Here is a 25,365-nt window from a genome sequence, read left to right on the forward strand (position 1 = left end):
GGAGGAGGAGAAGCAGCAGGAGGAGGAGCCCCGCGCAGGCGCCCACGGTGAGACACGGGACCGGCTGCGGGCGCCGGGCGGGGAGGGACAGGGGACCGGCGGACGGGGACCGGGGACCGGGGACCGGAACCGGGACCGGGACCGGGACCGGGACCGGGATTGGGATTGGGAATGAAACTGGGAATGGAGACCAGTACTGGAACGGAGACAGGGCCTGGGGGTAGAGATAGGGAGCAGGAACCGGAACCAGGGACAGGGACTTGGACAAAGACCGGGAGCCGGAGACAGGGACAAGGAACAGGCGCTGGAATGGAGAATAAGGGCCAAATACTGGGACTAGGGACCAGGAAAGGGGTACAGGGACAGAGACAGAGACTGGGGACCGGGGATAAGAACTTGGAACAGGTATTGGGGACGCGGTGAGGGTGGCGATGGCTTCTCCCGGTCCCTGCCCGGCCTGTCCCCTCAGCCCCGGGCAAGGGAGAACTCGCCGGGCCTATAGCCCGGAGGCATAACTAATGTTTATTATTGAGGAAACAACACCAACAAATTCAATTTAATCACAGAATCACTGAGGTTGGAAAAGACCTCCGAGGTCATCGAGTCCAACCTGAGACTGATCCCCAGGTTGTCGACCCGGCCTGGCACTGAGTGCCACATCACTGAGGTGATGATTCACCCTGAAGGGGATGGAAGCACCCAAGGTTCTTAAATCCTCATGGACAAATGACCCTCAAAAGTCATTATTTGTCTGCAAATAATCAGAAAGTTTTATTAGTAAATTACACATTTGGCATGGAAATTGGTGTATTAGTCCCTGGCCTAGCTTTAGTTGTCACACTTGTCACACCAATAATGCAGCTGTGACCTGGCTGGGCAGTGGAAGGAGCTTGTCTTGCCAAGGGGTCCCTTCCCCAGCACCCATGGCTGGGCTGTGCTGATGGAGGTTTAGTCCTTTGGTGGGTTTTAGTCCTTTCATCTAACTGGGAGAACATGTCTGAACTCCAGGTTTTATTTATTAGCAATAAAATAATAGATCCACATCATTTGAGCACATGTGAAATCACAGAATGCAGAGTTGGAATAGAGATTACAGCACCAGTTCCTTTCAAGGGCAGGATCTATTATAACTCACTTTTCTTACAGCTTGCACACCCTAAAATGAATCACTTTTAAGCTGAATCTCACTTTTTGCCACTGTCTTTCAAGCCTTGCTGCCAAAATATATGGTATGTCAAGGTCCAGGATTCTGCATTTCCCATTAAATTTTTGCTTATTTAAACCAAATGCAAACCTGAAATAGGGAGTCTTTGAAAATTATTCCGTTTTGCCCTTTTTGATCAGTTGAGGTAAATTTTCTCAGTCTTTGCTATTGTATAAAGCAGGCTTAAACTAAAGACATAAGTTTTTTGGTGTTCCCAAATTAAGACATCTAGGGGTTTCTTCATGGAAATTTGGAGAGCCCAGAAGTGTCATCTGCTCACAGAACTGCTGACTTAGTGGCAGGTGATCAAAGGATAAAGTATCTATCACTTGGGATACATTTTACAAATTCCTTAGCTCCTTCTTAGGCTTTTTATGAGTAGCTGGATGTTACAAGCATTCAGTGCATGAACCTCCCTGAAAATCTAGTCCTGAGTGTAGGAACTGAGCTCTTGAAACTCCACCCTGGTGTGTGTTCATATGGGTACCCCAGAGCACCCCCATTAGCACCTAATTTCATCTTGTTCATGTTGAGGCAAAACTGACACATTCTGGTGGGTCAAGGATCAAACTCAGTGCAGCACCACTCCTGCTGCAAAAAGCAAGATAATAACAAGCTTGATATCTGCTGTACCTACAAGTGCTTATTAAGGGATGAATATCATTTCACTTTCATCACTTCCATAGACTGGATGACAGGATATTGACTGTTGGAATTGCAACATTTCCAAGTCTCTATCTGAACTCCTGAGCTTACATTCTGAATTCTGGTTTTAGATGTAGTTTGGAAAATATAAGAACTCTCAAGGGATTTGTACTTTTATTTTCCTTTCTTGTTCTTCAGTTTAGAACTGTACTAGCTTTATAGGTGTGGTTCTTACTTAATCTTTCTTTTCTGGACAGTAATTGGACTTGACAGAGGTGAAGGTTTATGTAGTATCTAATAGAATGTATTCTAACCTGAAACAATTGAGTAACTTCCTCTGTGCCTCCCAAAATGTCCCATTTAATTCTATTCACTTGTAGTTCTTATAGCCTTGATCTCAAAGGATTTCCTAGCATGACTCAGCTAAATCTTGAAAGAACGAAAGGAGGTTTAGCAGCAGTTTTCAGTCAGAGGAAAAGGTATTGCAGCAGAGAACCAGCAGAGACCAGACATCCTGAATTCCAGTCCTGGTGGTGTGAATGTTAGACAAATGCAGTGTTAAGGCACCAGTGACGCAGGTGAGCGGAGACTATTTCTGGAATAAGCTTCTCCAGAAATAATGCTCCTAAAATCCCATGATTTTTTATCAAATTTCTTTGGCCTAAAAGCCTGACATGGGCATTTTTGAGCATCAGCACCACATGCAGCAGACACGTGTGAATGGAAGATGCATCTTCCTGGAGAGTGTGTGCTGTGTCAGTAGAGGTGGAGGAGTAGCTGTCACCTTGCACTCTGCCTGGAATACAATCCTGCAGGCTCATTGGAAAAAAGAAGTTTGCAGGTTTTGTTTGAACAGTAACATACAGGGGCAAGCAGTGAGTGTGAATATACAGGGGTTGCTGGAGACCAGGAGGAAACTGAGGGGGGCTGGGGTTGTTTGGTTTGCAAAGAGAACAGTGAAGTAATTCACATAACATATCTAGGAGACAAGAAGTATCTTCATTTTCCTTGAGGAAAATAAAACAAATAAGTGGATAAAGATTAAATCTTATTAAATCTTATTACATCTGTTTTCCTAATAGGTCTTATGGTTGATTGACTTCTGTGCTTATGGGTACTCAAGTTCCAAATGAAACTTTCCCTGCTTATTTTTTTGATCATGTAGAAAGATTTTTCTCTTTCTGTGTCTTTGCCTTTTTTTTTTTTCCTTTACTTGGGGCACTTTAGCCTCAACTGAGGCATCTATTTTCACAAGGCTTTGAAGAAGGTAATTATCACTGTCCTTATCTGTGACACTAGTCCCAGATCCTGAGGCTGGTTGAGTTACCCTAGCTGTGTCCCAGCTCCATGTCAGGACAAGACCCAGTTACATACATTGTACAAAGTGCACAGCTCTGGGGGAGTCCCTGCAGCTCCAGCCAGTCCCTCCTTGTGGATGGTTAAAGGGGCAGGGCTCTGATCACTCTGGGGAAGAGTATGACCCCAAAGCTTTGTATTCACAGGAAGTTTGACTAATAAATACACAGCTAATTCCTTTTGTTTTGAGTGACACAAGATACTATTGTTTCATATGACAGCTAAGCCAATTCTACAAAACCCAGAGTCTTTAACAAGATAAACTGAATTTCTGGACTTGCAAGGCCAAGTCTGCATCTGGTGTGAATCCAGTGGAAACAGGCTGGTGTGTGGGAAGCTGGCCTGTAGCACAGAATCAGAATGGAGATCCAGAAGGCTCTCTGAAGTGCTGCTCCCCATGTCTGCTGCTTTACTGGCCACGAAGAAGTTGGATTCTATAGTGCCCTGTGTGGTGGGGGTTTGCAGTGAATCACAGGCCCTGCTCCCAGAGTAGTTCACCTCCTAAACCACCCACTGCTTGATTCAATTCATCCAAGAAAGCTCAGTAATGAGGTGGATTTGGGAAGTGGCTTTTTGTGTTGTTAAGGCTAAACTCCAGTGCACCCACAGGGGATGAGAATTGCAGAACTTGGGCCCTCTGCCTCAGCAAGAAGGAAATTTCATCTCCCTCACCTACTGTACCTGGAGGAGAGGTGGGTAACAGTCTCCATTGGCTAAACCATGCAATGACATCACCTTTGGAGGAATGCAACAAGAATGTTTCAGATGATAAGAGTAAACATGTTACCAGAAAAAAACCTGTGTTTTAAATTCCAGGTGAAGTCCAGGGAAGCAGAAGTCACATACATCTTTAAAGAGAAACTTGGTGGTGCAGGACACTGAGCCTTGACTTCATTCCAAAGGCAAGTAACAACCTTGTCCTGCTTGCAAAAGAGAAGAGGAAAACCAGAATTTATTACTTGCACTAGGTTCACCAGATTTTGTCTACTGTTTTTCTCACTTTTTTAAAATTGTTTAAAATAAAGTGTGCAGGTTCCTAATTTTTAAATGTTTATTTTCCTTCTGTTGAGATTGATGTGTCATTAGCATTAAGTATTGGTTCTGCAGCTGGGAGTGTTTCTGGGCTTTGGTCCTTTCTTTTTAAAGCAAAGCTTCTGGAGAAAATTTACATTCATCTAAGTATTACCATAAAGAGGCTGGTTAAAAATCCCAAATCAGTCATGCTCTTTGCTTCAAAAGTTCTTCTGGAATGCAAGGAATTTAGTCTGGAACAATTACATTATTTGCAATGGTAACTTCTTAGCGAGCCCTGGAATAGTTTATGTGGTTAAAGACCTTTGCAAGAGCAATTGAAAAATTATGTTATCCCATCTATTGTTTAAAGGATTCCATGTGGTGCAGTTCTTTGAATATATGGGAAGAAAATGGAGCCAAAAATGAAAATTTGGCAGGCAAAAAATCGAAGTGCTTGCATTGGCTCTAAATCCAGATATATACTCGTTAATGATCTCATTTGAAAGATGTCTATATTAAGATCTGAAAGCTCTTGGTGTTCCCAAGGGACAAGCTCACTGAATGTTGTGATATACCATGAAACTAAACAATTTTTCTTACTGCAAATTAACCAAGAAATCAGAAATTCAATCTGTGTGAGTAACAAAGAGCACATTATGAACAGAGCCTTTTGGGTATCCTTGCTCAGCAGTACATCAGAATTGCCATTGCAGGGAGGCACAACTCTGCTTTGTGCTTACACACTCCTTCCTGGGCAGATCTAAAAATATGCCATACCCCATTCAGACTCACTAAAGCTGCATTCCAAAGTTACCTGCACACATGCAACTACTGCAATACCAGCATCTCTGCTTGAATCTCTGCTGAAGGCAGGCTTGGACAAAGGCTCCCTCCTGGCAGCTCTGTTATTGCACTAGGATGCCACAAGAGAGGCACCAGCAAGGACCATGTCAGCCACTGTGGAGTTTTATATTTTTTTGTTAGGGTTGGGATTAAATGTGTGAGATGGTATTTTTTTGTTTGGATTTAGATGTTGATTAGTTTTTATTTGTATAATAGTTTCATAAACTGTGAGTTTCATAGTATTTTATTGCAATAAACTAAAAATGGAGTAATTTCTTTTTTTACAAGGTTTTTTAAGGATAAACAGTTTAATTAGGAAATGATACTTAAATTATTTTTATTTTTAACTTAATAACTAATTACATGTGGTTTGTAATGTGAACTTTTTAATAGTATTATATAATACTATTTAAACTTATAAAGAAGCAGGTGAATAAGAAGGACTACCTTCTGTTCTAAAATGTCTATCTTGTTTTATATGTATTACTATATTTTAAAACCTTAAACTTTAAGTTTCCTGCTATGTGATATTACACACCTATTCAAACTACACACCTATAATCCCAGTTTATTTTAAAACCCTAAACTTTAAGTTTTCTACCATGTGATATTACACACTTCTATTCAAACTACACACCTATAATCCCAGTTCTATCATTCAACTTTGGAAGCCTTCTCCACGGCCTCAGGTCAAATGCAGTGTTCTCTTGGGGCTCAGTGCCTGTCAGCACAGAAAGTCTAAAATTCTCAGTAACCAGGGTTCCAACAAGTTACCAGACATTTCCCAGCCCTCGCTGAGCAAACCCAACGTGGTCCTGCATGTGGGGACAGCAAGGGCAGTGGCACCCCAGAGAGAACTCTCTTGGTTTTCACTCTGTGCATGAGATTACACTTTCCTTTTAAAAACCTGAAATAACAACAGGGTTTCTGCTTCTTGAGGCTGTTTTACACTCAAGTATTGCCTGTAGTAGCAGTTCTCTGAGCAGTAGCATCTCCTGCACTCAACTTCCCAATCTTGAGGCAGCCGGTTCGTTAACCTCGATGGGATGAGTCATGGCACATCTGCAGCACTGGGCCATTTATCCTATTTTCTTCCTCTGAGGCACAAGCAGCTCAGTTATCCCATAAATTCTAATGGTTTGCAATGCCCACTTGCCAAGAGAAGGAGGGAGTGTTGCAAGTACTGTAAAATTCATTGTCCCATGTGTGTTGTAATAAATGGTGTAGCCAAAAGATTTCCCTGTTAAGGCTTCAACAGCAGTGCTCAGTTTGGAGTGTTTTATGCATCCAAGTGCTGTTAACCCTCAGTTTGGCCCTTTCAGAACTGTCTTTGGAGACATTGAGAAGGAGGATACCCAAGAAGATGGGGCAGTCTTTGTGTGAAGAGTGGACTAGGCAGCTGAAGAGTTGCCACAGGCTTTCAGGGGATCACCAAATCTGTGCAAATCCTTCAGATGAACAAGCCCACCCTATGAAATGCTTAATCCAGGTAGGATTGCTGGGAAGTGTAATTCAAGGCCTTCCACCTTGAGCCTTTTCTCGGGCTGTGCTGATGTCTGTATAGCCAGAGGTGGTCCAATCCAAATACTTATCAATACAGGTTTAAATCCCACATCTTAGGTCAGTGGGTACATCCAACTAGTCCAGAAGTTTCTAATCAATGCCACCCCATCCTTATGAGTCCTTTTATTCCCTTTCCCCCCAATTTCTCCTAAATGCTACAGCGATCTCTCTATTTGCTTTATTTTGCTAGAGTGCCTTTTCCAGACCTATGTTCCTTAGATGCAGGCACACAAAATATTTTGGACTTCTATGGCACCTTCCATTGAAGAAAGAGCCTTTTAGAAGAGCTGGAAGAGAAGGAATTATCACCAATATGCAAGGCTAAACAACTTCAAAGAGACAGCCTGATTTGCCTGGGGATGAACAAAAATTAGCAGAAGAAAGGAAAAAAACCTGAACATGTATCTCCCATCTCCCTTTAGCTTTTTTTTCCCCCTATAAATTATATTTCCTTTGCTTATTCATGACACCTTTAAAAATACCAAAAATCTTCTGATGTTCTTACGAAAAATAACTGAAGAATAACATCTGGTGTAAAATCAATATTTCTTAGTAGGCAAAAAGATCAAACAAACTCATTTTCTGTAGAATCTGTCTGATTCTCTCAAAAAGGCTTGCTGCTGAGATAGCTTCCCTACCTCACACAGGCAGCATTAAGAAGCTCCTTTCTCCTCTGAGACCACAGGAGGTTTCACATTATGTGGTTAACCTCCCTCAGATCATCCCCTCCATGCACAATCCCAGTCACATTTACATGCAGACATAATGTCACTCAGCCCACTTGATGCCACTTACATCTCCTTGTTGCTATGGGGAACACTGATAAGGAACCAATTAGCAAATAAAATATTTGAGGCCGAATGTGAAAGCCACTGCTCGGTGGATTTGTGTGTGATAGGCAGTGACATTTCATTTGGCATTTGTCCTTACCTTGTTGAGCTTCTTCCACTGCAACCTCAGCCACATTCTGTGTAGTCAAAACATGCTCTTCTTGGGATTTAGAGGCTTAGACCTGCAACTGTATGTGACCCCGGGGAATTTTTACAGCTCTCGAGAGAAGTGGGAGAGCTTGGAAAGCGCTTTTGCAGCATGGAAGTGCCAAGAGCACCATCCAGTGCTTGAGCTGAGTAAACACACAAGAACTCGGTGGCGCTGGGACAGAGGCAGCTCTGCACATCCCATGGTCCTGCTGCACCTGCTGGGAGGCACGAGGAGTTCATGGAAAGAGACTACAGCCAGTTAGAGAAGGAACTTATAAGGGAAGCCTGGCAGAGCTGTCAGCCTCTCAGGAGGGCAGGAGACAACTGAGGTCACATCTTTTAAAGAAGAGCTGTATTCTGAGTTGGAGTTACTGACTGAGGGAGCAAGAGGTACAAGGAAGGAGGAAGTGGAGGTGGCAATAGATGGGGCCAGTTAAGAAAAGTAGGTGAATTAAATCCATGATGGAGAGGAGCTACTGTAGAGAGAGAAAAGGGGGTCAGATATTTATCCTGTTACCCTTCCACTTTGCAGAATTGAATCAGCAGAAAGAGACTAGGAGGGTCACTGGCAGCTGAGAAAATAAAGGAGAAGTGACCTCAGCTGCCACTGCACAGTCTCAACAGCCTGGTACTGTTTGGCAAATGTAGGTAGTGCTGCATTTCTAGAATTAAAATAATTTTGAGAAAGGTTTTGCTCAGATGTGTGCACTAAGTAGTAATTTTTAGTACATAAGGCTACAGGGTGTTAATGGGCAAGAGAGAAGGAACTAATAGGAGAACAAGGAGTCCATAGAGCTGAAAATGTAAGTGATACCCAAATAAATGTCCAAGAAAAAGGATGCAACTTTTCTGTGGACTAGGAGCTATGCAATAATCTGTGGAAACTCTAGGTAAGCAAGGAAATATTAATTTGGTATATTATGAACCAGATATTTATTAATCAGAGATGAAGAGTGCTCCAGTTTAGCACACTATTTGTGGTAGCATATCACTAATATACCCTTCCCAAAACAAGACTTTGGGCATCATTTGGAAATGCTGTAATCCAAGACAGCTCCTCTGTTGTGTTCAGTGTTCCCAGGAACAGCTTAGCATATGTTTGCTCTTACTCTTTTTATACTGAACTTGCAAAGAGCAAAGAGAGCAAAACTCACTTCTTTGATTAATATTAAGCAGTGTTTTGTTTGTGCCTTGTGGCAGAAGTGCCCAGATGGAGTGGGCTGCATACTGAAAACACGAGAAGCATTTAATGTTCTGTGGAGCTCTGTTAAAGTAGTCTGAATAGAACATCTGGTATCAAATATTTGGATAAATCAGTTTCTGCAAGTATTTGGACCTGCTCTGGATCTGTACTTTGTTCCAGCTTTGCATCCCCTCTCTTCCTTCCTTGTTGCTAGAGCCAATAGATGATGGTTTATTGCCTGGTGCAACCCATTAAAGTGCCTTTGTTGGGGCTTGGCAATTAGCTGAGCAGAAAGAGTGTAAAAATCACTTTGACATCTGTGGGGTTGAAATGGCAACACCGACTTAAGATCTTCCTGAAAGGTTTTTTATCTGTCCACAAGGTGATGGAGAAAGAAGAAAGAAAGGTTACCCAGAGGTTTTGGGAAGATATTGTCTGATGTGTCCGCAGAGTGGGACCCTGTTTGAGAGCTTTGGTCTGTGTAAAACCTGCCTGCCCACCACAGGGCCCTCGTGGGGATATATCCATGCAACACCTGCCTGCCAGGGAAGGTGAGTGCTACCCCACAGCTCAGCACTTCCAAATGCCACTGCCAGCCCAGCCTTATGTGCAAGGAAAACTCCTGCAGAGCTGAGGAATGTGAAAACAGGAGCTGTGGTGTGTCGTAGGACTGATGCCACTCGACAGATGGAGGTGCCCATATTGCAGTCACACAACATTCCACAGCCTCAGTCTTCCCAAAATCATCCCACTGCTGGGCACAGAGAGGAGGGGCAGGCTCTCACATCACCAACTGTGACTGCAGAGGTGAGTCAAGGGCTGGTGTACATGAACCACCTGTCACCCTGATTTTTTAAGATTTTTTAAGCCTTCTGATGTTTACATTCTTGTAACAAACTTTCTCACACACTTTCTGTAAATAACTTATGGTTTTGCATTCTTTTATGGAGGAGGAGAAATTTGATGGACTGTTGGTTTGTCCAGTGTCACTGGAGAGGTGGCACTATCACCCTCCAATCCACTGTCATTTTTGGAAATCTATAAATGTTGGAGTCAGAAAAATAAAGGCCCCTTTTTCACCTTGGAGATTCCAGCGTCCGTGTCATTTTATTTCGTGTCCTAGAGCAACAACCACCCAATTTAGAAGTGTTTGAGATGAATCCTTTCACTTTAGGAAGTGTTTGAGATGAATCCTTTCACTTTAGGATGTGTTTCAGCTAAGGAAGGCTGAGTACACAGAGCTACTGTTACCTTGGCTGAGACTTTGGACATTTGGCTTCACTCCTGGACAGATTTTCCTATGAGTGGTGTTTTCCCCTGTAAATTTTATCAAATTTACCTGCTCAGAGGCTCTGACTCCTGGATCTATGACCAAAGCTATGAAAGAACACCAAATGGGAATTCCTAAATTGTACAATTGAGAGAATTGTAAAGCAACTGTTTAATGTATAGTAACCAAGAAAATGTCTCACAATGTAACATTCTCTGCTACTAAGAAAACTTTGAGTTACATTCCTTTAAGATCTCTTGCTATGTTTAAAGGGCTGGATTTCTTCTCTTTTGACTTGTTTTCAGGCTTGATACATCAAGAAAACTTCAGAGGAGTTATTATTGCCTCACACCAATGGTAAGGCAAAAGAGAAGCAAGTTATTCATGTTTAATGTTGTTTTGTGCCAGATGTTTTGCTGGTAGAAATCCATAGCTCCACAGGCATCAATTTCTTCAGGATCTGGAATGTTTGACACAATTTTTTTTTTCTCCTTTCTGGATGGTCTGTAAAGGAAACTGCTTGGTTTTGCAATATTGAATATTCATGCTGAGAAGTTATAAGCAAAAACAAAATAATGAGAGACAGGGTCTCTAATAAGCTTCCTGTCACGTGAGGCTGTGGTTCTGGTGAAGCAGATGTGGTGGCTGACTTGTTTCCAAAATGTTTGTTGAGTGGTGATTAGATTCTGTCATAGTGATGTTATATCTCTGTGATCTCATTCAATACAAGTAGTTCTGCAAACAGTGAAATATTTTTTTCCTATGGATTTATATCTTGGCTTGTGTTTAGGCATGGATTCTCTGATGTCTAATGGGGATTTAATTCATTTTAGCCTGTTTCTTCAATGAGAAATGAATAATTTGTCTTAGCTTGGTTGTCTATTTTCACAGAACTTGCAGGAATTAAATATCTTAAGTTCTAAAAATCTGAGTGGGGATTATGAACCAGTTCCAACACTATTTGGGGCCAATTCATATACACAAACATAAACCCAAGTCTCATTTTCTTACAAAAGCGAAAGATAGGAATCAACCTTTATTACTTTGTATTTCCATATTACTGCTTGATTCTCTTCTGGTTTATTTGTGATCATCCATAGAAGATATGCTTTATTTTAAAGCTGTATGAAATGTGTGACTTTTTTCCACATTGAATGCATGTTAAGTCATCATTAACTTATGCTTGTTACAGGCCACACCAGAGGTCACATTTATTGTCCTTGCTGGAGCATGGGAAAGAGGTGACATGAATTTTAACTTACATGTTTGCACAGGCAAGTACAGAGAAAACTAATTCTCAAGGAAAAATTATCTTTTCTATCACCAGTTCTGGTGAAGGAAATGTAGGATTAAAATTATCTATAGGATTGCTGAGTCCAGTCTTCTGCTCCTATAGTGAGCCAAGTTTCCAATCTTTTTCATAAACAGCTTGGTGCTATTCAAAAATATGCTCTTTCCTCCTTGTTGTCTTTCCTATTCTCCCAGTTTCCCACTTTATTTGGTGTTTGTTCCAGAATTTCCTTCTTTTGGTGGGAAAAAAACCCTTTTAATTTCCATGGTCAGTTTAGGCATGTTTCTCTTGTTCTGTGAAATTCCTAAAACGTTAAGTACTGCAGGTAGCCATGTCTGTATAGGGAATAAGGGAGGAAAACCCTTAGAAGAGGACAGAAAATCTTTACTTGGGTAAATCCTTAAGACTCAAGTCTGTTGGAAACTAGGCTTTAACAGCACTTAGCATAAAGTGTTTGTGTATCTGATACTACCAGGTTTTTCTGGGACTGGCAAATGAATTATTTAGTAATGGAAACTGCATGTGCATGTGTTTGGCTTCTGTAGATTCACATGATAGAAACTGTAAGAGTGTCTGTAGGGATCACAACTGCACAACTTTGTGTCTTATACCCTATGTCTTAACAGGGCTCAGAAATTCCCATTTAGCTGGGTACAAGAGAGAGAACAGAGTGGCATGGCTCAGCTTTTATTGCTAATGCTTTAATGTAAAATAACATTTATGGTCTGTAGATTTGGTTCTGTGCAGGTCTGTGAGACTTAAAATTTATTACACCACTTCATATTTGTGCATCTCTCTCCAGTTCCTGGATATGAAAGAAATTAAAAGTCCAAAAGTTTACCTTTATGTTAATAGATCCAGATATACCCAATATTTAACTTCTCTGGACAAAGGAATTGCATCAAGGGCTGGCTTGTCCTGTTAGCATGTGACAGTGTCAGCCCTGTGTGCTGCAAAGCTTCATGGAGCCTTAGAGAATAAAAAAGAAAAAAGCCAACTGTATGCTCAATGGAAAACAGATGGAGTTTTCATTAGATATTACTTTTAATGATCTGCTTTAAAAGTAAAGATACACCATTCTGAGCAGCAGGGCCTCATAATAGCTGTGTTTGGGTCCCAGGCTCATTAACTTAGCTACAGATAAGCAAGATCTTTGTATCATTAGAGGTTCCAGTCAAGCTTGCCTACCATTATTAGAATTCCAAACACAGCAGAACTATTTTGGAGCCTTAACAATAATTTATCCTGAAGATCTATCTTTATTTAATGATTCAGAGTTGTTATTATGGGCCTGGCAGTCAGTTGCTCAGTTTCTGGAGTCTTACCATTTAACCTAGGTCAGGATAAAAATCCTGGAATATTCATTGCAGGGCAGATCTGAGGGCCTGTTCTTTACAGTGCTCTTGGGTGTGACTGTCCCAAATTGTGTCACTGGCCATGAGAGGTGACCCCAGCAGTCTACAAAACCTGAATATCCCTCCTAAAAAGAGGGACCCTGCAATCTGTGCCTGTGGGTACTAAATCAACTTTTGACATGTAAAGAACAATGCAATCCCAGGGTTTTAGGAGTAGATGCTTGCTGCCAAACCACAAGAAATGCTTTTGTCTGGAACTCATGGAGCAGTAACATAGCAGTGGAGGGTGTACCCTTGTCTGTTATTCCCTCTGAGCAATTTCTCAGAGACTTGTTACCAGGATTCAGATAGATTTCATGGAACTAGGAGAGAAATAAGCTTTAATTTCCTTACAAAAGGAGGGAGAGACAATAGAACTCAGCAAAACGTGGCTTTTTTTTGTTTCTGTCTGAGAGTTATGCAAGCAAAACCCAGTGCCCATCTTCAGGCAGTACTCTCTAAAGGAAGACTCATGTGAGAAAATTTGTGTTATCTTTCTTCTGGTGTGAGTTGATAAAACTGCTTCATTTCCTTTGCATATGTGTACATGTCTTCAGCTGATCTCCAGCTGGGGTGCACAAATCAGAATCCAAGTTCCTCAAAGTTCAAGGAAGTTTGGAGCTGATGTTCTGGTTCACTGCCACCTCTACAGAAAAATACCTGCATGTATAAATTTTTTTAAAAGCCTCATTTTCCTAGGAGAGAGACTAGAAGGATGAAGTCCAGTGACAATCTATCACAAACTGCTAATTAAACACTGTTATGGAACAAAGTTTTCCCCACTCTGTTAGAAACCTTCTTTAACTTCAGACTAGAGTTATTGCTTGGCTAGTTTGTTCACATTTAGTATTGTGCAAAAGCTTCCTTTTAGTTCAGATTATTACACACAAACAGAATGCATTAGATTTCCCTCTGCTTTTTGTGTCTTTCAGAAAAAAAAGAAAGAAAAAACAAAACCCAAAACTTGTGTTCAAGGTCAAATTATTTCTACATGCAATTTAAGGCAGGGGAAGAATAAGCAAAAGGAGCAGATGGTGAAAGCTTTATAGTTAGGTTTGTGTACCTTAGTTACAATGGCCCAACCCTTTTTCAGCAACATTTCTGCTCTTCTGATTGCTCCTGTTACCTCATGTCCAAGTAATTGCAGTCAATTTCTTTCTTTGTGATTTATTTGCAGACATCAAGGATATCCCCTTGCTATGTTGCTAGAGTGAAGAAAACACTTCTTATTCCATTGTTTCTTTCTTCTTTAGCCATTCAGTGGCCTTTTCCTGATTTTTGAGCATGGGTGGCCAAACCTGAACAAGCCAGTTCCATCCCAGTGGTGATTCCAGCACGAGGTGAGAGGTTCCCACTTAAGTTTGTGAAGAATTTTCACAGGATGAATTCTCAGGGAATTCTAAGCAGGTGCCTTTCCAAGGTGTCTAGTTATGCAAAGACCCAAGGGGAAGCTTGTCCTAAGTAAATAACCTGTATGGATCAATGCAAAAATGCACACCTGAGGTGACAAAAGGCCTGCTTTGTGCAGGGGAGTTAACCCCTGCACTGCTCGGGGAGCAGCACGTGGTATCTGGTACTCCTGGGTGCCATGGTGTCCATGTGTGCACACAGAGCACTGACTGAAGCTGGGGAAATGACTGCTGCAGTGTTTCCAGCACCTTGGGGAAGGCAACTTCTCAACAGGGTATATTGGTATTTTGGCAGATCTTTGCTGCACCAAGTATTCCACCAGTGGAGAATCCTGGAGAGGTGATAAAGGGAAATGCAAGTGACCTCCAGAGCAAGGTACTCCTGTTGAAAAGTTGAGTTGTTTAAGATGTGATTTTAAGAGGTCCTGGATACCTTCTAGAAGTTGCTTCTTAAAGCATCTGTGTGTCAGCACCCTAGATATTTTCAACTGAGCATGCAAAACCCCAGCATGGATGGGCACTCTTCAATGAGGGGCCCTACATGACTCCCTTTAGTCACTTGGCAGCACAATAATAGAAATAGGAACGTGGGATTTCTTATGTCTATTGTGTCCATTAGAACAATACTGCTGAGAGCAACTGAGACCAAAGGCCTGGCCTTCAAAATATATGACTTGAAAAGAAAGCTGCATTTTTTTGGTAAGGTCCAAATGTGTTTCATTCAGCTTTGCTGCTACTCCCAAAGTTTAGTTGTAAACAAGTCACACATCTGGGTAGCACTGCCTATAACCGCCTTCATCCTCACCAGGAATTAGTGGCTTCACAATGTCCTGTGTGTGCAGAAAACAGCTCATAAGAGGTAACCTGAGCAAACTCTTACAACTGAAGAGCTTAAATATCTTCAATGACCAGCCTGCAAAGTACCCACAGTCTTTAACTTCATGGATATAACCCTAAAGTCTTGAAATTTTGCATTTTAGCCCTGCAGAGTTCCTCTGATTCTGACTGCTCCCTATCAAAATTCCATGCTGACTCTTTGTCCAGAGCAATGATGTCCAAACTGCTTTTGTGGGAGGTGAGTGTGAACTCGAGTAGAACTCACATACAGCTGTAAAGGGTTTTGTAGCTATACAGCAATAAAACTTTGAAAATAATTTTTGTACATCATAAACAAAATGAAGTAAGCTGTCAGAATTATCATTACTCAGTGCCAAAATAATGTTGCACCTGAACAACCTCTGTTGAAGTGACAGGTTGTTTTCTCACTGCATGGTTGGCATATCCTGGAAACTTTGGATTCTGCACTCTGGAGGCTGAATTTGTTTGGATTAATTAATATTTAAAATGTTCTATGCTCCTGATTCCAGCCTCAGTTCCCAAAACCATGACAGAAAAACCACTGGAAAAAATACCCACTGAATTCCAGTATGGACAGGGATCCACAGAAAGGGATAGGGGACTTGGAGACTCCCAATTTGTGCACAGCTGATACAAAACCAGGGTTTGGAGTTCATGGCTGCTGACAGGATGAGAAGGGGACGTGACCTGTTCACTCAAAGGTCACCTGGAGAAGGCTACATTTTGGAGGAGTTGACAGACTTCACTGGTTGTCTGCCTTTCTCTTCTTGGAACAGCCATTCCATTCCAAAAAGCCTTTACAAACTTCCCAGCATGGTGGTGAGGTCCTCAGCATGGAAGAATAAAATAAGAGCACTCTTTCTGCAGAGCTGCTGTTCTCCTCTGCTCCTAGACTGTTCCTACTCCCAGTCAAGCACACAGCTTGCCAGCTGATTTGTGGCTGTTTGCCACATGCTCCCAGTTTCCTTTACACTTGCCTGGCACTTCCTTGCAGAAATAGAGCACAGAAGAGCCCCTCATGGACCACCTGGCTTCAAGCACAGAGACACAGCTGTCCCCTCAGTCTGAGTAACACCAGGATGTGGCACCTCCTGGGGCTCTGCAGGCTCTGAGAGCTCAGAAAGGCAGAGACAGAGGCCCCACGGGTGTTCCTTGGCATTCCCACACCTCTCTCCTTGCTGGGTGTCCCTGATGGCCTTTGTAAATCATTCATGAAAGATATTTCTGAATAAATACTTTCTCTGTTATCTTCTCCAGTACTAAAGATTAATTTTGCATGAGTCTATGCCTTTACTGCTCTTCAGCAGTGACAGAAATTCATTTCTTGGCCAGATTTTATGAATGATGTTCCATATTTATTGTGTATTATGACCTTTCTGGATGATACAAAGTCAAGTCTAGACATCTGTCTTTGGTTCTAACACCATTTTTCTTCTCTGATGGACAGTGTGTTGCAGTCTATAGATACCTGTAATTTACGTTTTTTTGAGTTTAAAGTAAGATCATGATTAACATTTTATATGAAGCAAGGTGGTGAACAGGAGAGTTCATTGACTTTTAAACCCTGGAATCACCCAAACAGTTTTACATTCCAAGTAAAATATTTGGTAGGTTTCACACCAGTCTTTTACCGGTGAATATCACAATGTTGCTGTTGGGAAAAACTGAATTTATTAAGGCAGTATATTTTAAAAATTGGCTCCAGCACCACACAGCTGGAAACAAGGAAAAAGTAATCAAAGACAGCATGTAAAAAACTGTTCTCTAGTTAGAGTGTGTATTTTAAATAACTGCCTCCAACAGACCACCCTAGGACACTGATGGCAGGCACAGAAAGCCTGATTGCTCAAAAGCCATGTAAATAAGACAGATGTTGAAATGCCAGCCTCCCACTATTCACCTCCAACCCATTCTTTTTATCTTTTTCTGCTTATTTCACTTGTTTATTTCCTGGTGTCCTTTCTCTCACTGATGTTCTCCTTCAGTACCACCCTCTTTGCCTCCCAGAACCAACTGCAGCTTTTAGCTTTAATGGCAGGACAGGAACTGTTCAGAGATCTTTTAATTTTTCACCTCACATGCCACTTGCACAAGGACATGCTACTCACTGCTTAGAGAAGAACTAGGAAAATAGGAAAAATAGTAGATTAATTAAGCTGGATCACCAAAAACCCCAAGAATCTCTTACTTCTGTTGTTTGGCACTAAAATACATGAAGTATTCATGTATTCCTGGTTTATAACAAAATTTCTCTAAAGGATGTTTACTAAAAGACAGTGTCAATGTGGTGTCATTTCTTTGGCTACTTGGGTCCAATTTTTTGTAAATGTCTCTTGTTGTAGGCTGAAATATATTACAATTTTATCACTATTTTCCTTCCTAAAAATGAAACAAGTTGCTAAGAGTTCCACAAACCCATAATTAACTTCCCCTTTGAGAACAAAGAGGATGCATTTTTAGAATGTTTTTATTGCCTTAGTAAAACATGTTACAAAAAAAAGTCTTCTGCAGCAAAACACACAAAGAACAGGAATGAGTGCAAACCAAACAAATCAGAAAGTAAATTATCTATGAAACCACTTATTTCAATGCAATAGAGAACAGTAAAGTTTTGAAACAGCTTTTCCTCCTCTGGAGAATGCAGAACTTATTGGAGCTCCTGACATAAGTCAGAATATTGCATTAAACCAAGTTTTCAATTCCTTCCTCCCAGAGAGACCTAAACATTGTCCTGACAACATGTTCATTTTGTTGGCATAGAAGAAAAACTTAGTCTTGAGAAAGACTGCAACCTGCTCTGTCCTGCCAAGGCAATGTCTGTGCACTGTGCTCTCCTCAAGGGATAGACAAGACTACTTGGAACATAAAAATGTGGATTCTACACCATGACTTCTCAGATCTCTATTCCAATCAGTTTGTACTTCCAAAGACAAGTCTTCACCAGCTAACTCTGCCCAGATGCTTCAGCAGAACCCCAGTGTCTCATGTTCTGTCAGGCCTTCTTCTCCCAGCAGCCCTGCACAGAGGAATTCTGAACACATGACCCATCCCTTTGTACTTTGGGCCACACTAACATAGTAACACCTTCCTGTGCCTCTGATGGCAAAGAGCAGCTACAAAGTTACTCAAATTCCTGGATGTGCAGCCATCTCCTTGGCACCACAGTTCACCTGATGTCAGCTCTTGTTCACAGGCTGAAGTACTTGTAGCCTGGCAAATTCTCCTTGGGAGGGTCTGTTCACAGGCTAGTATAGCTTACAAAGGGAAAATAATATTTTTTCTTTCTTGTTCAGTATCTTTTTTAATATTATGAGATAATTGACATTTCTTCCCTCTCTCTGCTCTCATTTATTATGGTGATAATGCTTCTGAAGTACTTGAGAAACTCCATCCGAACATCTTCAGGATCTTCCTCTAGGTTGGAATGTATCAATTTTAGCTTGTTCAGTGGATAAGCTTTGAAAAGAAACAAGAATAATTAGGTATATTCCTCTTATAAAAGAAATAGTCACAATAATGAGACAGCTCAGCTGGAATTCAGTGGTACACAATGTCTGACACCCTAGATAACACAGAGCAGGCCAAGGAGAAATGCAGCAGAGTTTGTCAGTGTTGCAAACAAAAACAGCTTATTGCCAGATTAAATTCTTCAAAGTTCATTATTATTGAAGCACAAAGTCTGGTTTTGGTCTCACATTCAGTTAAACAGGATTAAACAAATTGAGCACTGAACTGCAATTTTATTATTGAAGTGATATGATACTCTTTGATTACTTCAAAATTATGGAATGATATTTTTGTATTAAATATGTATTAATATATTAATGCTTATAACAAACATGTGCTTGTTTGAACACTGGAACGGGTTGCCCAGAAGAGAGTGTGTGTTTCCACAGCCACAAATAATTTTGCAGTATCTAAGGTATCTATTGCTAATTTTAAGATGCAGCTCATTAGCCTTTTATTTCAAAGAGCTCCTGTTCTTTTGGCTGACAAAATACAGACTTAAATGCCCTAAAAAGTGTCTGCTACTAAAAAAAAAAAAAATTCAATGTAAGAACCAAACTGCTACTGATGAGGAAATATGGCAGGAATTCTAATTTCTGGCTCAGCTGCATACACACGTGGAGAAACCACTGAAACCCTTTCCCCTTCCCTTCCCCATTCCATGAAACAGGAATATTGCTCACCTTTGAAATCCATTATTTCTGTTTTTGCCAAGCACTTCAGTGTTCTTTAATCAACAGATTTAGATGAAAAATGCAAACCATAAGGTATTAATGATTTTAAAGACACAAAGATCAATGAAAAACTCTGAGCTACAAATGGAGTTTTCCATCTCCTTACCCAAGGACAGGTTTTCTGTGTCCCCTGCACTGCCAGGCTTGTGATGTGCCACCAGGAGACACTGACTGTCAAGCAGAGGCTGCTGCTGCACAAAGCACGAGTACCACATCTCAATTTCTTTCAGGTGGCTGGGCAGCTCAGGGTTGAAGATTATTATTACACCATGAGAGTCCTTCATCAGAGCTGGCCAGCATGTTTCAAACCTTGAAAAACACAGAAAATTGAAAGACTGACAGCTGTAGAGAAGAAACATGCATTCAAATTTCTTCAAGTTTTTTCCCCTTCTCAAGAACACATTAAGTACTTTTTAAACTATAACATCAGTAACTTTGCCAGTTACATATCATATTCCAAGTATTTTGACTTATCTATTATGACAGTTGATCCCATGATTTTCTAATTTGAATTTTTGCAGACAATGTAGAGTTTGGTCAAATGCTCATATAAACTTAATTAAACACTGCCCTAAGAATGGATCATTCTCAATTCCATCTTTTAGAAATTAAGGCCTCGATCATATGCATACATTGTTTGAAGTCCAATCACATAATTTAATGGAGATGACAGCAATCACAGAGTGGGCCTCTGTCTCCTGTATCTGTAACTTCCTTCCAGGACTTGTGGACTTTACTGTGTTAGTCAGTCCTTATCCAAAACAGAGTTCAGCTGTGATCATGGCAGAGAGAACCTACTGTTGGATGCTTTACAGCAGAAATTATAAAAATATATTTGGGGTAAAGAGTCAGGAATACTCCTCATGTCAAACAGATCATTGGCTTGAGCCTTAAGTATGAGTATTTGTAAACAGAACTATCAGGAGTTCAGTAACCTGGAGGAAGTAACAACGCTGGCTTACTTCTGATCGCCACTGCAGTCCCAGAGCTCGAATCGACACGGAGCTCCCTTGCTGTTCCCGTTGAGGTTGGGTTTCTCATACTCCAGGATCCTGCGGGGTGATGGATGCACGGTGGGATGCGATGGCACCCAGCGCACATCAGAGCGCGGGGCTCTGGGGCTCTCGCTCACCTGACCCCCTGCGTGGGGCTGTAGCTGCAGATCCCTTCCGTGCTCTCGGACACGAAGTTTGCCAGCACAGACTTGCCAGACTGGCATAACGCGGGGGTGAAAGACACACGTAGGAATTTATTGTGCCAAAGCCACAACGTCGGCGCTCACCCAAGCCCCCCGCGCCATCCCTCCCGCTCAGCCCCGTGCCTGCAGGCCTGGTTCCGCTTCCTCCTGCCTGCCTGCCCGCCTTCCCTCCCTCCCTCCGCCGCAGCGAGCCCGCGGGGCTCGGCGGTGCCCTGCGGGTGGTCCCGGGGCTCCCGGCCCGCTCTCACCTCACGGGGCCCCACCAGCAGCACCTTGGCCCTCAGCATGGCGGGCCGGACGGCGCCCCCCCGCGGCCGCTGCCCGGCAACGCGCGGAGCGGCGGGAGCGCGCGGCCATTGGCTCTGCCGCCGTCACGTGACGGGAGGGGCGGGGCGCGGCGCGAGGCGGCGCTCGGGGCTGTGGGCTGTGTGTGCGCTGTCCGTGTCCCGGCTGTGTCCCCTTCGTGTCCCCGCTCTGCTAGCGCTCTTTCCCCGCTCTCTTTACTGCTCTGTCCCCTTCATGTCGCCTCTCCGTCCTCTCATTGTCCCCGCTCCGTCCTTCTGTCCGTCCGCTGTGTCCTCGCTCCGTCCCCACAGCATCCCTGCTGTGTTCCCTTCTTGTCCCCAGACTGTGCCCACAGCGTTCGTGCTCTGTCCCCGCCGTGTTCTTGCTTGACAGAAGGAGAGGACACAGTCTTAAGCTGCGCCAAGGGAAATTTAGGTTGAATGTCAGAAAAAAGTTTTTTACTGAAAGAATGATAAAGTTCTGGAATGGCCTGCCCGGGGAGGCGGTGCAGTCCCCATCCCTGGGTGTGTTCAACAAAGCCTGGATGTGGCACTGGGTGCCAGGGTTCAGTTGAGGTGTTGGGGCTGGGTTGGACTCGATGATCTTGAAGGTCTCTTCCAGCCCAGTGATTCTGTGGATTCTGTGTGCTTTGTCCCTTCTGTCCCCTCGCTGTTCCCCCGCTCTGTCCCTGCTCTGCCTGGCCTGCTGGAACAAATGTGGTGTCACAGCAAAAGAGCAGAGGGATCCGTCACAATGTATGTGCTGCTGTGGCCCAGGGCAGCTTTGGTCAGGGGAAAATCCTCCTGTTTTTCTAGGGGGTTCTGACATAAGTCAGAATATTGCATTAAACCAAGATTTCCATTCCTTCCTCCCAGAGAGACCTAAACATTGTCCTGACAACATGTTCGTTTTGTTAGAATAGAAGAAAAACTTAGTCTTGAGAAAGACTGCAACCTCCTCTGTCCTGCCAAGGCTTTCAGCAGGGGACAGGATTTCCAGCCACTGAACTGTGTGACCCCTGAGCACTGAGCAGAGGAGGAACAGCTGATGACTTGAGGGCAGAAGTGGGAGAAAGTGGAAAGTCCCTCTCAGACCTCTTTTCTGCCCATAGACACCAATCTTTGAACCATGAGAAGATAAAGCCCATGACTCCTATGCAAGATTTCAGGGTCCAAAAGTCAATGAAAGATGGAATAGTGTCCACCAAGCCCACTGCTGCACCCCATTGCTGGCCACATGCATGCAATGCTGCTCCTGCACTGGCCCCAGTGCCCTGGCAGGCAGCCCTGGAGGGATGAAACAGGCAGAGGTCAGTGCCCTCTTCCTGAGTCCTCTGTCAATGTGGCCTTCAGACCATTCTGCACTGCTCTGGTGTCCCTCACTAGCTCCAGCAGTGCTCTCCTTCCTTGTTTCTTTGCAATTTTAACTGCAGATTCTCCTTGGAAGGATGAAGAAGCCAAGCTCTTGAAGATTCTTATTAAAGCTTGTTAGGGAGGCAAGAGGCTTTTTGAAATGGCAGCTTCTAAGAAAATAAAACATCTGGCAGACAGATGTGCTGCTTCAGAACTGTTTAGTGCCCAGGTACAATAGCACTTCTAGACAAGCTTTCAAATAGGGCCTCTAGGCACTACCACAATGTAAATGTTTATTACCAGCACTGCTAATAAATGTGAACCAGAAATGCTCTGCTCTCACTGAGGGGGTACAGTCTTCTCTATCACAGTGGAGACTCATTTGTTGTTTCACTCCTTGTGTAGGGATAGTTTACAGTGGTTCAGTGTGGCAGTGGCATCCCGATGTTCACACAGTATTTTAAACATCACAAAACCCTTTCTTCTCCTGTTCATGGGACTAAGACAATGAAAAAGCAGTAGCTGCAACTACCTATTAATTTGATTCTGCTGTAGCAGAATGGATGTGTGCTTTCTGTTTGTGTTCTGTGTGATTCAAGACCAAATTCACAAAGAATTAACTATGGGACAACTCATAGTTAATTCTTTCCTCAGCTTTGTTGTTTTCCACATTTCAGACCCACGACTTCCAAAGGAAAGACAGAAAGGGTGGCCCAGAGAGAACAACCAGGACAGCCTCAGCTGGCATATGGTACTAGCTGACACTAGCACACAAAGAAAAATGTCTTATAAAGGGTTCTATTGTGGACACCAGCACAGAAAAAGGGGAAATAAAGCACAAGAGGTAACTGAAACTGGGTAAAACTGGCTGTTTGTGCAGCTGCCCAGAAAGCAATTAGGATTAATTTTTAGATGGAGTGTCAGATAGGATCTTTGTGTGTTTATATTAGCCACTAAAGAGTAAGGAGAGCATAGCTGACTAAGAGTGCAATTTTTGGATTTATGGTGATTTAGTGTGATTTAGGGTTTGAAGTCACTTTAGAAAGTGGGAATTAAGCTTTCAAGCCACTTAGGGTGACTTTTCAAAGGCATCTAAGTCAAGTACATTTGATGTTATCAGCATCTGCCTTAGGCACATGGATAAAGCTATGTTAGTGCCTGGTGTATTGTTTGCTGAGAGCACATGTGTGTGAATCATTTTCCTTCACTGATTTAAAACTCTTTGTCAGACTGCAGCAGAGAGGAAACCCCAGCAGAAAGTGAGCTACTTCCAGACAATGCTGGTAATGGTCTTTATATCTTGCATTTATTAGATGGCAGGTTTTCTACCATGATGTTTTGGTAGCAAGCAAAAATTATCATCTTCAGGTGATTTTTCTTGTAAAAATCCTCCTTCTTCCCTCAAAAGCCACTGCAAGGTATCAATAATATTTTAATAAAGCTGTTCTTTGCTCTAGAAATACCAGTGAGAAGTTGAGTGAGAGATGCAGTGATTGCTGTTTTGGAGCAAGTGATGCTTTTTGCTTGAATTGCAGATCAGAGAATATTTGCCTCCAAGGTAGAGACCCACTGGTTTTACTGGAAGCAGCAGTAAAATGTAATGCCAGTCAGCTTTCAGATAATACTTGAGCACTTGCAAACCATTCAGTTTTTCAGTATTTTAAGTTTGCATTGTATTTTGTTTAATGTGGCACATAAAAATTTTCCTATGAAAACAACTAAAAAAAAATTTTCATAAGCTTTTGTGGCTCAGTATTGGTGCTTTGTTTAATGTACTGTAGCAATGTTTCCAAACTTTGGGAAACACGCCCTGGAGCACTCCAGTTGTGTGTGAAAATGCTGCCTGGGTTAGAAGTACAACCACATGGCACAGCTCACCATGAAGGGCAGGCTCTGCCTGGTTGCTGTGTGTTGCATGACATTTATTGTGTGTGTGCAGAAACAGCTCTTCAGTGGGTGCAGACAGGGACCTGCATTACATCAGCCATTTATTTATACTGGTTCACCTGGAGGCAAGGCATGGAATACAGAAACTGAGAGGAAGGAACACCTATTTTTGAGCATTGTAGCCTGTTATTAAAAATTAGGGAGAAAATCAATATTGTAATCTCAAAGCTTGTTGGTTAAGAAGCTCAGGGAAGGGATGTGTCTCTGGGGCTCAAAGCAGAGCTGATTAAGTAAATGATGGTTTGGATGAAGTGTGGCAGCTCTCTGGAAAAATCTTTGGGTGGAGCTATGGCAAGAGACCAAAGGGAAACAGGACATTAAGGTGCATTGACAGGGTGCAGGGCAGCCCTGCTCTTTGTCATGAGTCTGTGGGGTAACACTCCGTTCAGTCTCTCTCAGGAAACCTATTCTGGAATCAACAGGAACAGCTCATGCAAAACCTTATTGCTTTGTTCATGCCAACAGATTGTCAAGGATTTCAACTCTTATTGATCTGTGGCCTCAAAGTCCTTCCCAGGGGAGATGATGGTCTGTATTTCCATTTATAGATGGAGAAACAAAGCAGAGATGTAAAAACAAACCCAAGGAACATCAGTCTGTCTCTATGGCCACCGCAAGAAAAGACACCAAAGTGTTCTGATTTTTGAGTGGCAGTACATGAATCCAGAAGCAGGAGTTCTTTTCTGTGGTTTAAATCTTCAGGTGCAGCTGCAGATGATGCCTCTGATAGATGGCTTCCTTATTCTTAAGTCCGTGGAGCAACAGTAACACCTAGTGGCTGAATGTGCCAGTCTGTTCCTCCTTTCTTTCCTTCCTTTCAAGAAGTAGAGTTGGAGGGCACACGGTGTGATTGACAGCTTTGACTTGCAAGGCCAACACTTAGGATCTCCAGGGATTTGCTATTTTCCTTTCAAGCTCCCACCACATTCTGTTTTCTATTAAAAGTGGTAGATGAAATATGAAACTCTTCCTCCCACCTCCCAACCCCCTTCACTTTTCTGGCTTATGGAGGAGGTTGTTCCAGTCCATCTTGATCTGTAGGTGGGTGGGCTGTGAGTGACCAAGCCTACTGCTTCCAGCTTGGAGCACTCAGATTTCTGTAAGGAATCCAAGCTTTTTTATTTTTTTTTTTTTTTTTTTCTCCTGAAAAGGATCAAGCAGATCATCTGGTGGAGGTTGGTGACCTCAGTCCATTTGATAATGTGGTGTTAACTTGCCTGCATTAAGGCAGACCAAACCAATCAGTTCCAAGAAGTACCATTTCCTAAAATGTGGTGTGTGGGATTGTTTGCCACAAGCTACTGGGACTGCTAATTCATCAGAGAGGGACCT

At 42.6% G+C, this 25,365-nt stretch overlaps 1 protein-coding gene and 2 long non-coding RNA genes across 4 annotated transcripts; 2 read left to right on the top strand and 1 right to left on the bottom strand.

Annotated features, from left to right (window-relative positions):
* The first annotated feature begins 6,388 nt into the window (after positions 1 to 6,388).
* Positions 6,389 to 11,337, top strand: LOC132337437 (uncharacterized). The gene is made up of 5 exons (XR_009489179.1): positions 6,389 to 6,551; positions 9,171 to 9,339; positions 9,457 to 9,595; positions 10,364 to 10,415; positions 11,251 to 11,337. It is a non-coding gene; the product is annotated as an uncharacterized LOC132337437 (long non-coding RNA).
* A 2,657-nt stretch (positions 11,338 to 13,994) lies between these two features.
* LOC132337438 (uncharacterized) lies at positions 13,995 to 16,257 on the top strand. 2 transcript variants are annotated; one of them, XR_009489180.1, is made up of 4 exons: positions 13,995 to 14,083; positions 14,448 to 14,528; positions 15,133 to 15,227; positions 15,520 to 16,257. It is a non-coding gene; the product is annotated as an uncharacterized LOC132337438 (long non-coding RNA). The 2 variants fall into 2 exon arrangements; XR_009489181.1 differs by having other exon boundaries at positions 16,005 to 16,257.
* Positions 16,258 to 17,459: 1,202 nt separating this feature from the next.
* On the bottom strand, positions 17,460 to 20,811 carry IFT22 (intraflagellar transport 22). The gene is made up of 5 exons (XM_059866028.1): positions 20,698 to 20,811; positions 20,384 to 20,463; positions 20,214 to 20,303; positions 19,358 to 19,560; positions 17,460 to 18,466 (listed from the first exon to the last, which is right to left on the bottom strand). The coding sequence occupies exons 1-5, from the start codon at positions 20,734 to 20,736 to the stop codon at positions 18,318 to 18,320; spliced, it is 561 nt and encodes a 186-aa protein (XP_059722011.1). The 5' UTR covers positions 20,737 to 20,811; the 3' UTR covers positions 17,460 to 18,317.
* Positions 20,812 to 25,365: the final 4,554 nt, after the last annotated feature.

Source organism: Haemorhous mexicanus, chromosome 22 (genome assembly GCF_027477595.1).
Source record: "Haemorhous mexicanus isolate bHaeMex1 chromosome 22, bHaeMex1.pri, whole genome shotgun sequence".
NCBI lineage: Eukaryota > Metazoa > Chordata > Aves > Passeriformes > Fringillidae > Haemorhous > Haemorhous mexicanus.